The following is a 13907-nucleotide window of genomic DNA, read 5'->3' as shown; positions in this document are numbered from 1 at the left end:
ATGTTTTTAATGTGGGTATGCTAGGTGAAAGTTAACCAAATTAATTTTTGAAATTCTTTCAATTTCTTTCAAAATTTGTACGACTGAAACCAAATAAACAAATTTGTGTGGTTATAACGAAAAGTTAACAAATAGATTAAAAGGGGGAAATTTTGGGGTGATGCTAACTTTATATTTTCTGAATATATCTGATTCATAGAGGGCGGACTTTCAAATGTGTGTATACACATGCTGTATCACATGCAAATACGACTTGCTGTATTTCAGTTACGAATAACAAATTTTGGGGTTCAGATGCAAGAAATATATGTTTTGTACCTAGTGTAATGTTTACTGTAAATATGTTATCTTCCTTAGGATTGTGAATGAATAATAGATATAAGTATATTTTTCTAATTGGCAATCCAAATCAGCAAACAGTAAGACTTTTATCATATAAAGAATCAGTCAGTCGATCAAAAAAATCTTACATGTTCACTATAAATCTATTTTATTCCATATCAACTGCGGCGCTTCACGAAAACATTGATTCCAGTCAGGCAAAAAGCGCGTGACCAAATACTCAAACAGGCCACTGGGAACCGCCAAAACGAAATTGGCGAACCATAGCAACTTTCCCAACTGTGCAGACACTAGCTTCCTCAAGCGCTGTTATGGATGTGGGAAAGTGAACTCAATAAGGTCGATTGTCGCCCGCCACTTTCCCCCAAATCTGGGACCGGTCCGGCCTGTTTCCGCGACAGGTGGCGAGCGATACTGAACCTTTTCGGCGCCCCCGCAGACAAGGTCGGCGATTATTCGCCCATATCTAGCCTCAGATTAGATACCGACCGTGGGAAGACGAGGTCAAGGATCCAGAGGATGCAGCCCTTTAAACCTCCGGTGTAGGGTTGGAAGTTTTGAATGGGCTGGGACACAGAGTTTTTTTTTACTGGCGTACCGTGAAGAGATGATTAATTGTGTTTTGATCGATTGAAAAGGTCTTTGAAATTGGATCGGATTGATCGTCTTCAAATCTGCCAGCTCAGGATTCAAGATTCCCATTACCTTTACAGGTTGAGATGGTTTACATGTATGGAAACATGTTCCTCGTAAGGCCGGGGCCACACTCATCTTATCTCGCTGAATTTTTTCCACGGGCGTTACCCGTGGGTTTGAGAGATACATTACGGTATATGGGGCAGGCCACACTAGAGTAAAAACGTCCGTGAACGCGTTTGTCAGTCTCACTGGTTTTACCAGCGAGACTGACAAACGGAATTGCACGTGTATTCTCTACTAACATCCCACGGGCGTTGCACGTAAAACTAGTCGCGGGGCATTGCGGCTTATGGGAGTGAACACACTCATCTTATCTCGCTGAACTTTTTCCACGGACGTTTCTAGTTTTAACCTGTACAGAGAGCGTGGAAGGGAGGGGAGTGCGTATCACGGACACGGACGATTTTTATTGCCAGTGTGGCATGCTCTATCAGTCTCGCTGGTTTGCCCGAAAAACCTATCTCGTAAGACGAGTGTGGCCACGGGCAAACTGTTTCACGTGCGTCGCACGTGAAAACGGAAAAAACAGTCTCGCTGGTTGAAAATTACAAGTGTGGCCCCGGCCTAAGACTGCAATTTCTGGCGTGAGGAAAACTCAACGTCTTTACGACTCAAGAATGTTCTCACTTCAGAAACTAATCGAACTAAGTAAATTAATTCACAGTCAATACTATGGCATGTTCTCACTTCAGAAACTAATCGAACAAAGTAAATTAATTCACAGTCAATACAATGGCACAAAATCAAACAACAAGTAATAAGAATAAGCATCTTAGGTATCAAAAGGCAACGTAAGCTCCTAACCTACAGGCTTGGCAAACAGACATTATCAGAATAAACACGAAAACAAATCTTAAAACCAAATTCATTGAAACGGTTCTACTTAGCCATTCATAATTAAAAGATCTGTTGGTCACGAAATCCGTTCATTCAGTTACATTTCGACTCTATAGAGCTTCGCTTTGTCCCGCTCAATTATAATAAAGATTATTTTAACGTTCCCGAATTCTGACATTTGGCTGGTTGCATGTGCTTTAATGCAATGGCAACTAAAGCTAAAACGACTCATTCAATGAAGGTGAAATTATTTGCAGTAGGAATAGCAAGACTACAACACACCACTTGTAGCCGATTGAGCTCTTGGAAAACAAAAGGGGTAGTAAGGGGGGAAGTTGTTCGGAGGGCTTCACGGAACTTCAAAGTTGTTGAGACGTCTCAATTAAAGATTCCGTTAAATTATCGCACAACTCTGGGAACTACTACTGAAACATTATTCAATTTATCCAATTTCCTTCGACTTAGCATACTGAAGCGGACATCCCATGTATATCGATTAACAACCTACAATCAGTTAGAACCCAGTTCAAGGAATCTTTGAAAGTATTTGCCCTTGCTGAAATTCAAATTCTTTCAATTTTAAACTAGGACTGTACAAGATGATGGGTAATTATTTATCTGACGAAAAATTGCTCCTAACAACAACATGACTCGTTAAATACAACGGTATACCGCTTTTGAAGACTAATGTACCGAACTTGCTTTCCACAGTTGAGGCGACTCTGTTGCAGTTCGGCTCGGCATTGACCTAGGCACGTGCCAATACAAGGCTACACATACAGTCACCTGGTACCGGATGTTTACTGTTTACACTAATGTCATGGCGGAAATGGCGAACAACACAACAAACAAACAGCGAAAGTGAAAATAGCGTTTCAAACAACGTAACGGAAGTAACACATGAAAGAAGAGTTTTCGCATTATGGCATAAACAAGCATTTGTGAGAACATGTAACATAATATGTTATATGTTCTCACAAATGCGTGTTTTTTATGTACAGTTTTCGAAGGTGTTCATACATTAGTGCAAACGCACCACTTGGTTGGGAATTTCTTAAAAATATCGTTAACTATTTCCATCCCTTGACATTCGTCCCAAAAAAATTTCCAGCTGATGGATGTAGCTTTATTAGTTAGTTTAAACCTAGTCCAAGTAACCCCCAAACAGTGTACTTCTATGAAATTTTCATTTCTCTTTTGCTTGGTTAAAAGTTTAGTGTAAAAAACTGTATAGCTTAAAGAAAAAGTTGTCTAGTTGCATTTAGTGGTAAATATGTTTTTTTGTAAAACTGGTTTAAACTTCAACATGGAAACATACTTCTCACTGTAGTCTGTAGTAAAATTTCAATGGTAACTTATAAAGTTCTATTTAATAGTCAAAGGTTCTAAATAAATGTAATAAGTTTTATTCCTTTGATTTAAAAAGTATACAAATAAACTATTACCGTGATCAAAACCGCCATAACTCAGAGCAATAGGAAGCAAAATTGTGCGTGCTATAATTTAGAGTTATTTACCATTCATTACTGTGTAAGGAGTTTAAAGAAACATAAATTCGATCGACACGTAGGGAAGCAGTTTGTTTATTTACTTAAAACAATTAATTAAACAACTGAAGTAAAAAACGTGGTAGGGGAACCGACTAGAAAGAAAGTAGACGCTACAGTTGCTCCATCTATTTTTCTTTGGTTAGTAAAGATGAGTACACATTCAATACAGGCAAAAATATATATATATATAAACTATTCTCCAAAAATTACAGTTACTCATATACCGTCTATTTCATAAAATAAAATGACAATTATAACACAGTTATTACAGTATTAATTTTAAATTGAGCAGCCATAAGATTCTTAGTTTTCAATGGAATTTACAAAAGTAGATCGTCATCTCATAATTGACGTATATTAAGTAAAATTGTAAAGTCATTGTGTGAGTTTCACTACAAATTATTGAAATTAATTTTAAGAGAGTTGTTTTATCAGCACAAAAAGTTAATCACTAGTTATTTTGAGCAGCTCAAATGGCAAACCAGGATATGAAATCAAATAGGTCAAAAGGCCCCCGATAACAACCTAGTTAATGAGCTGGAAATATAAAAGTTTCCCCAAATAACAAAATTAAAATGTTTATTTTATACTGTATGTTATTTAGTAGCTAGTTTGTGATATCGGATCGAACACAACTTAAGCTCATCAATAACCACTTTCAATACATCATCACAGGTGGCTATGACGAAATCGATGCTGAAATTAACATCTGACACATTTGTATAATGACCTTGTACTAACTCGCAGTTTCAATTTTCTGTTTAATATCATTTAATCTTTCAAACGAACAACCATATATTCAAAAACACCTTTTCTGATTCGTTGTAAATAAGTTTTGGCAGACGTACCAGTGGGAAAATGAAATCTATATTGAACCCAATAAAAATAAACGCAAGAGGTGATGAATTAAGTGAAAGATCAAGAAAATGTCAAGCGATCCAAGGTAGGCCAGCGACCTTTTTCTACAAAAGACGTGTAACAGATAACTCTCATTGTATTACAGAATCGTAAAACACAACCCCGGGCGTTTCATCCCTTGACGGACATTTATCTACAACACTTTCACCGAAAAAGAGATTTTCAGCGTGTTCTCACGCTGTAGGGCAGTTCAAACATTTCATAGTGTCTGGTAAAATAATGCTTAAGCTGAAGAATGATGAAGAATAATGTGATTTCACAAAAACCCAATAAAGTGGATACAATTTACTTGAACGTACTACGACATACGAGTTGACAACAATTAACAAATAAACAATAGACCTAAATGGTAACTCTTGAAATTATTTCAAGTTCTTCCCACTGTAAGAATGAGAATAGCTAATAGTCGCATCTTTTAAGGTATACAATTGAGTTTTGACGTCAATTAGTACTGACCAAAAATTTCTATCGTACCTTTTGACTATTGATATGACTAAAAATTCCATCATCAGGAAGTTTCGCCAGTTTTAGAATCAAAATGGACTTGGTTGAATTGAGCTACCGACAGATTGAGCTGATGTAAATAAAATCTGTCGATTATGGGGACTTTTAAGCCAACTAAAACTGATAAGACGACTTATTGTGAGATATAGCATCTTTTATGTCACTTCAACTACCTTAGTAACAAAATCTAAGGGAGAAAATAGTATTTTAGACAGTGGCATGCTGTGTGAGTGGCTCAACTATGATCTTTTTTAACAAAAAATTGGCTACCGCTGGTCCATATAGATGGGGCTACTACTTCAGTACTGTATCCAAGAGTCAATGGTCGTATACCATGTACGGATGGTCGTACAAGTAGTGTTTGGTCGGAATGTTGGTGTGTTTGCCATCCACGTGTGAACAACTGAACGAGAAGTGACAGACGAACAGACAGACCGACATGTTTGTCTGGAGATCCCGTGTGTCGTCGTTATCAGGCAAACACTCAGTGATAACGATTATCTGCTTGATTTACCACCGGCAGTTGCACCTCTCGTCAGCTGATTTAAATACGGCCCGCATCCGGTACGGAGGACCACTATTTAAATATGGTTGGTGAGATTTGGTGTTGGTGTTCAACCACCAGTGAAGTACACATACCTGTTGGTAATGAGAACCGGGTAAATACCCATTGGGTAGGGTATGTAGGGTATATTCCCAAGTCCTGAGTAAAGACACAATGGGTGAGGTATTTGGGTAGGCCTATATTCCCTTGGCCTGGGTAAAGACCCATTGGGTAGGGTATTTAGGGCCGGTTTCCGAGCTCGGGATTTACCTAAGTTCTAGACTTAAATCACCTTAGCCTTAGAGTATATTACCTAGGCTGCAGCCGCGTGTCTAGGGCCGTACGGCTCGAACACACCTCATACACCGTATATATAAACTTTGAATTTGTTCCAGTCGCAATCCTACCTGTAGACGCTCGATAGGAATGGGTTGCATTTACTTTGCATTGGAGCAGTCAATTTTTTCAGCCGCAGCTAGAGCCGCGTGACTAGAGTCATAACAGTCGCAGAATAGGAATTGGACCTTTAGGCTTCAATAATAATATCAATACACAAGCAATCGATTCCATGTATGACCATGAATGGTAGAAACAAAACTCTGAAGGTACAAAATCATGCAGCAAAGTCTTTCAAGCAGAGGAATACCAAAATGTTTTTGTTGACTACGGTACTGATTTAATGGTTAAATTTCACTCTTTTTGACTGTACCTGTCACACAACATTATTAATATGCTCAGAGAGTTTCTTACAAGGCCATAGGATGTGGAGACACCCAAAAATCTAATGCTTGTTTCAGGTTTTTTAACTTTTTCAAACAAATCTACTTCATCATAAAAAATAACTAGCCTATTACAGATTACTAAGTGTTTTGGTATGTAGGCTTTGAGTTACAGTACCTATTTATTACAAAATAAAACCAAATTGCTCTGTGTGAAACTCCTGACCTCCAGTTCCCTGTCCCAATCATCAGTTTTGGTTTATTTTGCTTTGCAAGCTTTTTCTGTATATATACTATGTAAAATGGTGCATGCCGTGTAACAAATAAATAAATAGATCAGATAGAATTCCCTTTTCTTCAACGGCTGCAATGCCCTTGTCCACCATCGTGGCACCCTTTTTCATATCATTCACCCTCCATGCCAGAGTCCCCGAGGGTCCGCAATCAACCCTCTCCTCTACATCTTTAACATCCGGGACCTTCCGTCCATCCCAAACATCCCTATAACACATTCTGTGGTCTCGCTCGGTTCATTGGCGACACTGCATTCTGGACCTCTAACCGGCGTTATGACACCTTCATCTGCATAACAAAAATTATCCTCTAAAACTACCTTTCCTACTGCCTCTGGTGTCGTATCACCTTTAAGGCTGCAAATACCCAACTCTTTTATTTTTAATTTCAACTCCAGAATATTCCGCAGAACAAAATCAGATTCCATCCATTTCAACATAGTCCGTCACACCCTAAAGTCCTGCACCTACCTCGGAGACAAGCTTGACTTCAAACTTTCCTTTGGTCCCCACCATAGACTCCAAGAAAAGAGCCACCACCCGCCTCCGTGCAACATCCTCAACGACAGTTGCTGTCCGTGTTCCTTCTCATCCCGTGATTCGTGACCCTTGAACATCTTAAACTCCTCGGTAAAACATCCCGTCCTCACCTACGCCCTTATACAGGACACATTCGCCCTGTCTTTACCTACGCCCCGCCCCGTCCTCACCTACGTCCTCACCTGTCTTCACCTACGCCCCGTCCTCACCTACACCCATCCCCTCTTATCGACAGCCCCTAAACCGCATCTCCAGCCTGCAATAGAGAGAGCAACAGAGGAGAGCCTTGAGGTTGGCATCTCACCCGGGCCCTGGACTGTGCCCACCATTTCGAGATGCTTCAGCAATTCTACCAACCCTACTTTACCAACCGCCCAAGTATCAATAATCTTCCGTACCAACACCCAATCAACAACAACCATGGGTGGTGAACAACAACCAGACAAACGGGTTCAATTTTTTATTCTCTTTAAAATAATTTAGCTGTATGAAGTGCTTTACACACCAAACGTTTCTGCTTTTTTCATTTAAAACACCTCTGACATGTTTTATACATCAATAAGGATGTGATATTATTAGGAATAGATGTGATATTACTCGAATCTTTCATCAGAGTGAGGGTACGAACTGCAGAAATTGTGGATATTTATGGGCATGCACTGTGGATGCGATACTCCCTGGTGTGGACTACATCTGCACTAATGAGTACTACAACTATCCGCAAAACTATCCTGATGATTAGACCAATTTGTTAATTACAAGGCAGAAAAGTGGTTCGGATTCCACAATAAACGTAGGTTCCTTAGTTGCCATTTGCTGTATGGGCTATTAATTAATCAGCTGAGTCTAAGGAATATGTCGGCCTTAGTCAGTAACAAGACTAAAAGATCGCGCCACTCATCCTACACTCATCTCCATTCATACTTGCCTTAAAATACCAGCATTTGTATAGTCGCCATTTCGGAATAAAGTATTAAAGTAAAGCAGTAACAGCAGTAAAAATCCAAAAAAAAATCAAGATCTAAATTTATCCGGAACATTTACATTGATGATTCAAACTGAGTGTCTTATGAGTCAAGTAGAGCATAAAAAATTTCTCGGACTGATATTGGATCAAAACTTAAATTGGGATAAACATGTTAAGCTTGTAGCCTAATTGGTAAAATTTCAAAAGGCTGATGCACCCTGCGACAAATGTCAAGGGTGTGAGATATTGGTACCGTACCTTAGAAATCATCTATTTTGTATTAATAAATTCTCACATGTCTTATGAGATAGCAATTTATGGAGGGGAAACTAAGAAAATCTTACACAAAAATCTTCACCAACAAAAAAAAGCACTCCGAATTATTTTCAACACTAAAGATAATCACCAATCAGTGAACATTTTTTTTTTTTAAATTAGGTGTTATAACAATTTATAACAACAAGCCTCCAAACTAAATAGTACAAACATTTAACACTATAAATTAAGGTATACTGTAGGCATGTTGAACATGCCATACAATGTTTTGCATCAAATTTGTATTTAGTTTATGTTAAGTTACCTAAAATAATTATTTTGCAATAAGTATGGTAAGATTCATCTTTATATTTAGCCTATTTGACAATAATCTTTGTATAACTTGTACTGTAATTGAACAACGAGAATTAGAAAATTGAAAGCTAAGAACGCACTGGGTCGGGACGGCACCGACTGACAGTACAATTTATTCATGGATACCGACTAAGGAATTGTGGACGTCAAGGTACGTAACCTGTTATAATTGACAGTACAAACGGTATTTTACCAAGATTTTTAGCATTGATTTACCTATGTGTGCACTAGGTCGCCAAAGCCGGGACAGGACCATCCGCACCTTCCGTTGTCCGAAAGAAAGTTCGGAAAAAGAGTTCTAGGATATCCTGACGTGCCTACCTGAGTCATCAGCCGTTTCGATGCCGTCTGTAGAGCACGCAAGTGTTTCGGTTCGGACGGAACGGACCTTCCGCCTTTTCAGATGCTTGGAGTGGCACAAAATGCTAGAAGGGACTGTAGAGGTAGGCTTATCTAAAGTCCATCCGTCCCATACAGACTGATCCAGTGAATAGGGCCTACACTCAATGCAGAACACCGATATATGGGGTTTGACTGGTCGCCTGAACAAATTAGGGCAATAGGTTTAGATTATGAGTTGACTCCTTACTCGAAAAAGTATTAAAACCCCTTCTGACTGAAAGCGTAGAGTAGGTCTAAATTTAGGACTCCTAAGGCTTCTCGGAAAAGAACAAAAGGAACTCATTTTTTGGAAACTCGAATAATAGTTGTGCATGCTTTAGCTTGAAGACCAAATTGAAAAATCCACAAATTGTTACCGGTATGCATGTTTTTGATTGTAAAAATGGCGATTATGCCGTAAACAAACAAATAAACAAATAAAAGACAGTTCAGGATCTGTTTGCTCCCTTTGGTCTAGCCAAAGCCACAGAGTCAACACTTATATCCATGATAAATGGAAAGTATTCTATTACCGGTGAAATGCCAAGTTTTAAATACGTTAGACTTATTTTACTCACATAAATAGTTTACCCAGGTCATTTAGCTTGTCAGTAACGGAAATGTAGCCAATTAAAATACTTGATTAGCAGATCACCTGCTTCAAGTAATGCAATTCCCCGTTTGCATGTGACGTACTATGGGCCTGAGAGATACTTTTGGCCCCCGTTCGAGTCGGAAAATTTTTCTCTTTGCACCCTTAAACAAAGCTAAAACCTCTTGGGATTTTTAACCCAGGCCAAAAGGGCACATTTACTGCAGCAGCCCTGTCAAGATGTAATGGGCTAATGGAACACTACCAGCAAAAGGTTGTAGCCAACGTTAAATTAAAGGTGATGCAAAAAAGAGAATATCACACGGTGAAGCCTGACCTAGAATAAAAACTCAAAACTCCATGAGGTAGGGTATCCAGCCAATTCAATGCAATGCTACGGACAAAATGTTGGAAAGAACATGGGTGGCTATCGCTAAGCTACAACATGGAATGGAACGATTCGACCATGGAAGTATAGCTATGCAAAAATATTTCTACACTACCTACATGATAGGTATGAAGGATACCATTAAGTTATTGTACATTGAATCAAATATTTCAATTTGATATTTAATTTAAACCTATATCGAATGAAGATTTCATCTGATAATATATCGTAGGGTTTCTGCGGAACTGCACCTGCTGTTGCATTCAATGAGGACATGAGGCTAGTATGTACACTGAGTAGGGTATCTTATAGAATATTTGTTTTCAGCATTGGGTCTTAATGTAAGTTAAATGTACATGCTGCAGTCTTAAGTGTTCCGATATTTTTTAGAGGATGCATTACGCTATACCGTACCTAATAGTTCAAAACCGTAGGTACTTGAATCCAATTAAAAATACGGTGCCGAGTGCATGTAATTGGCCTAGATTAAGCTAAACAACGTAATATAAAACTTTCACAATTGGCCAAAATGCTCCTATTAACCCATAAGGTTCTGAATTGTCAACAAGTGATTTGACAACATTCTTGATCAAATCTAAGATGACAACTCATCCCATCTAAGTTAGGTAGTTGAAATTCAATCTGGGATTATTGAGTAGGTAGCCTAAGTTAATCAATCAATAGTTATAATCAACGCCTGACTGAAATGGGTTATAGTCTAATTTAATAGATGTTCCGCAAACAGATGGATTAAAAGTAAACTAGGTAACTTATTACACGGTATTGCTACGATGTGTTTTATTTAGGCCGAATGTATTTATTTATTTATCCTACAGTATTTCAATTGACATCTTTATTTTACATAGCCTAACAAATAAAAAAAAGTAAAACTCATAGTGATAAATGCAGTGCTCGATTTGCGGAGGAACGCGGCAAAAAGGAGTTCCAGTAGGCCTACCTCTGTTACGAATACGGTAGATAAAAATATAGGCATAAATAAGTAGGCCTACCAATCAAATTAAGTTAAATAGGTTATAGTTCCGGCACATCATTTATTACAAATCGATCACTGGATAAATGTATAAGTAGTACTAAGGGTGGCCTATTTCAAGGATCAGGTGGACTGATAAAATATGTAGTGTAACAAGGTTAAGTCAGGATAATTTAAGCCTACTAAAGAACTGATTCATTCCCTGAATTTTGTTGATAACTTACTTTCGTATTATACGTAGGCTAGGCCACCCTTATACCTACAGCGTGATGTGGCGGTTATATTAGGTTGGATTGTCATAAACCTTTTATGACTCATCTGGTATCGTTCGATTCATAACAAAACGAGGAAAGTCCTACGATCCTACAAACATATTTATGGTAACCGGATCCTAACATAACCGAAGCAGTGCGCAGTAAAATAACTTAAGTGGCCTTCGTAAGTAGTCCTTTAAAAATTGAAAAAAAAACAGCATTTTATTTATATGTTTAGATTGATACCATTGCATCAAATAATTTAATAGGCCTACTTTATAATCAAAAACAAGAAACTTGGTTTGAAATCACATGTTCTCTAGTGGAACAAATTCATTTTGTACGTAGGATTGTAAAATTTTCACTCAATAGGTTCATAACATCAAGTTCACATTGTATCTATTCCATTACAAATGCAACTTATTCTTAACAATCATATAAATTCATATTATAAAGCATTCAATTACTTTTAGGTTAAAAGTGAGGTTATGTTTAGGTGGTAAGACACGAGATAGAGCTTATTTGAAATAAATACCTGCATTGCGTCCGCACTAATGATTTCACCATTGAACTGCTTTGCAACTTCCAAAGCCAATTTGGATTTTCCTGTACCAGTCGCACCCAAAATCACAATAATTGGTAACTTATTTAATAACCCGTCTTTCGCGATCGCGGCCATGACGAGACTACTAACTGACGTCACGAAAAAACAGAACGACTTTAGTCGGCTGCACACGTTTTTGCTTACTCCATTCGTACTAGACTGCCTGCGCTTTCAGTCCCGCTGGAATTGGATTGAAGCATAACGTTATCAGGTTTATTGTCTTGTACAAAATACTTAAACAATGTAAATATTATGTAGAATGCCTACATTCTTGATTAAAAGATGCAATTGACAATCAATAATTTCTATTATATTATTACATACAGAGAAAACAAGTCTGTATTATTCTTCCCACATATGTATGATAACTTTTTTATTTACCTCATACTATTCGCCCATTTCGAGTCGCAGAGAAGCTAAAGTTAATGCTTGGGGAAAAATATACTATCTGGATTATGTACTTAATATTTATACAAATTCCCTTTATTTGTAAAATAACTCTTTTGCAGATTTATTTTTGTCTAAATTTACTTCACATTCATTTCTATTTAACTTACATTGCAGAAATTTTACGTTTGTACGTCTAAAAGATTTAATTACTCTTACTCTTACTTTTGCTTACCGTACTAACTCTGTGCTAATACAAATCCCAAGTGATTTTTGGTCCACCTAAAGGAACATTTATTAAATATAATTTACTTGTTTTTTTAATCATCTATCTTATCTGTTGAATGTGTATACTTCGCTGTTAAGTTTTTAATATATAGTTTCGGTAGAAAAGAAAGTTTTGAATACATTATTTTATTTTATTAAGGAATAAGCAATATGCACAGATTGATGTGTCTAATTTAAACGTCTTCAATGTTTCAATATAATTGTTAAAAGCTTTACAATGTGTTTTTCATTATTTTCCGTGTTATCCGACCTTACTGTGCCCGATGATGTTAGAAAATCCAGACTCAACTGTACCCTAAATAGTTTTTTTTTTCGCTATAAAAGTAAAGTTCAACTTCGGAGCTGGTTTTAAGTGTGGATAGGTAGGCTACAACTTCCTCGGATTCAGCTGTGGGTAGGCCCTATACTATGACATTGAACTTTAGTAGGTAGCTGGTAGCTTAAAACGACTTGTAACGTAAATACTTATATACTAATGTGGATCGATCCCGTCCCTCCTTCGTAGATAAGTCACCAACCCCTAATACTAAGTGTTGTCTTTGCTAAGGACTAATATTGTATTGGTAACAAATATACACAATGTATTAAATTTATACTTATTGAAATCCGGCAAAACTGCTGTACCCTCTTGTTTTATAAAATCATAAACCCACTGCAGTGAAAGCACAGAAAATGAAAATATATTAGCTAAAACGAGATTTAGGAATGCTTACATAAAATATGGGGGAAACACATACGCATTAGCTGCTACGAAAACAGATAATGAGCTTATTAACAAATATTACAGCTTCTAACAGTTAAACTAGAACATTAAATGCAATGTTCCCAAACCCGATTTAGCACAATTTACAGTTAAACCCCTCATGGCTAATAAAGCACCGATCCATCTCCACCGCCGGTGATTGCCATCCAAGGCGGGTCCCATGTATTTAGCCTGATTGTGACAAGTCCCTTTAATTTCGACCGGGACGGTTTCAGGGTACATATATCACCCATATCTGTTTCGCGACCCGAAAACCCCGATAGTATCTTTGTATGGGGGCTAATGACGCCCCAAAATGTGGTCCGCCAGCTGCCTCGGGGCGGTTGAATCGGATTTGGGGCGAAAAAGAAAAAAGGTCGTTATAGGGGCTGGTAATTCAAACTCCTAAGTGTTTTTGAATTTATGTGGGGCATGTTAGTTTTGTACGTGAATCCAACGGAGTGAGAAAGTAACGGGGAATTAAGTAGTTTGACGAAGTGTGGATAAAAATAAATACACTCACTTCCCTATAGTAGTTGAGCCCAAATCAAAAATCATATAGAATATTAAGTCTCTAGCACACGTCTATGAGTATAATGTGTAACATTAGCCCTTTCTACATCTCATCTATATGGAGCACCAATATGTGTGCTAATGTCAAAACTCGATTTTTTCTTATCGTTTTGGATAAAGAAAGTTTATGTAATAATTAATTAAAGAAAATATGCTATTATTTG

General features: G+C 37.6%; 1 protein-coding gene across 1 annotated transcript in view; it reads right to left on the bottom strand.

Annotated features, from left to right (window-relative positions):
• LOC129004421 (tRNA dimethylallyltransferase-like) overlaps positions 1 to 11822 on the bottom strand; it is a 152190-nt gene extending 140368 nt beyond the window's left edge. The window contains exon 1 of the mRNA XM_054433001.1: positions 11685 to 11822. Within this exon, the coding sequence (XP_054288976.1) occupies positions 11685 to 11690 (6 nt within the window). The 5' untranslated portion in view covers positions 11691 to 11822. The remainder of the gene's footprint in view (positions 1 to 11684) is intronic.
• Between the last annotated feature and the right edge of the window lie 2085 nt (positions 11823 to 13907).

This window comes from Macrosteles quadrilineatus, unplaced genomic scaffold (assembly GCF_028750875.1).
Source record: "Macrosteles quadrilineatus isolate MER2022 unplaced genomic scaffold, UCM_ALF_1.0 Scaffold_9__3_contigs__length_116548681, whole genome shotgun sequence".
In the NCBI taxonomy this organism is placed as follows: domain Eukaryota; kingdom Metazoa; phylum Arthropoda; class Insecta; order Hemiptera; family Cicadellidae; genus Macrosteles; species Macrosteles quadrilineatus.
This window is presented reverse-complemented; position numbering and strand designations above follow the sequence as displayed.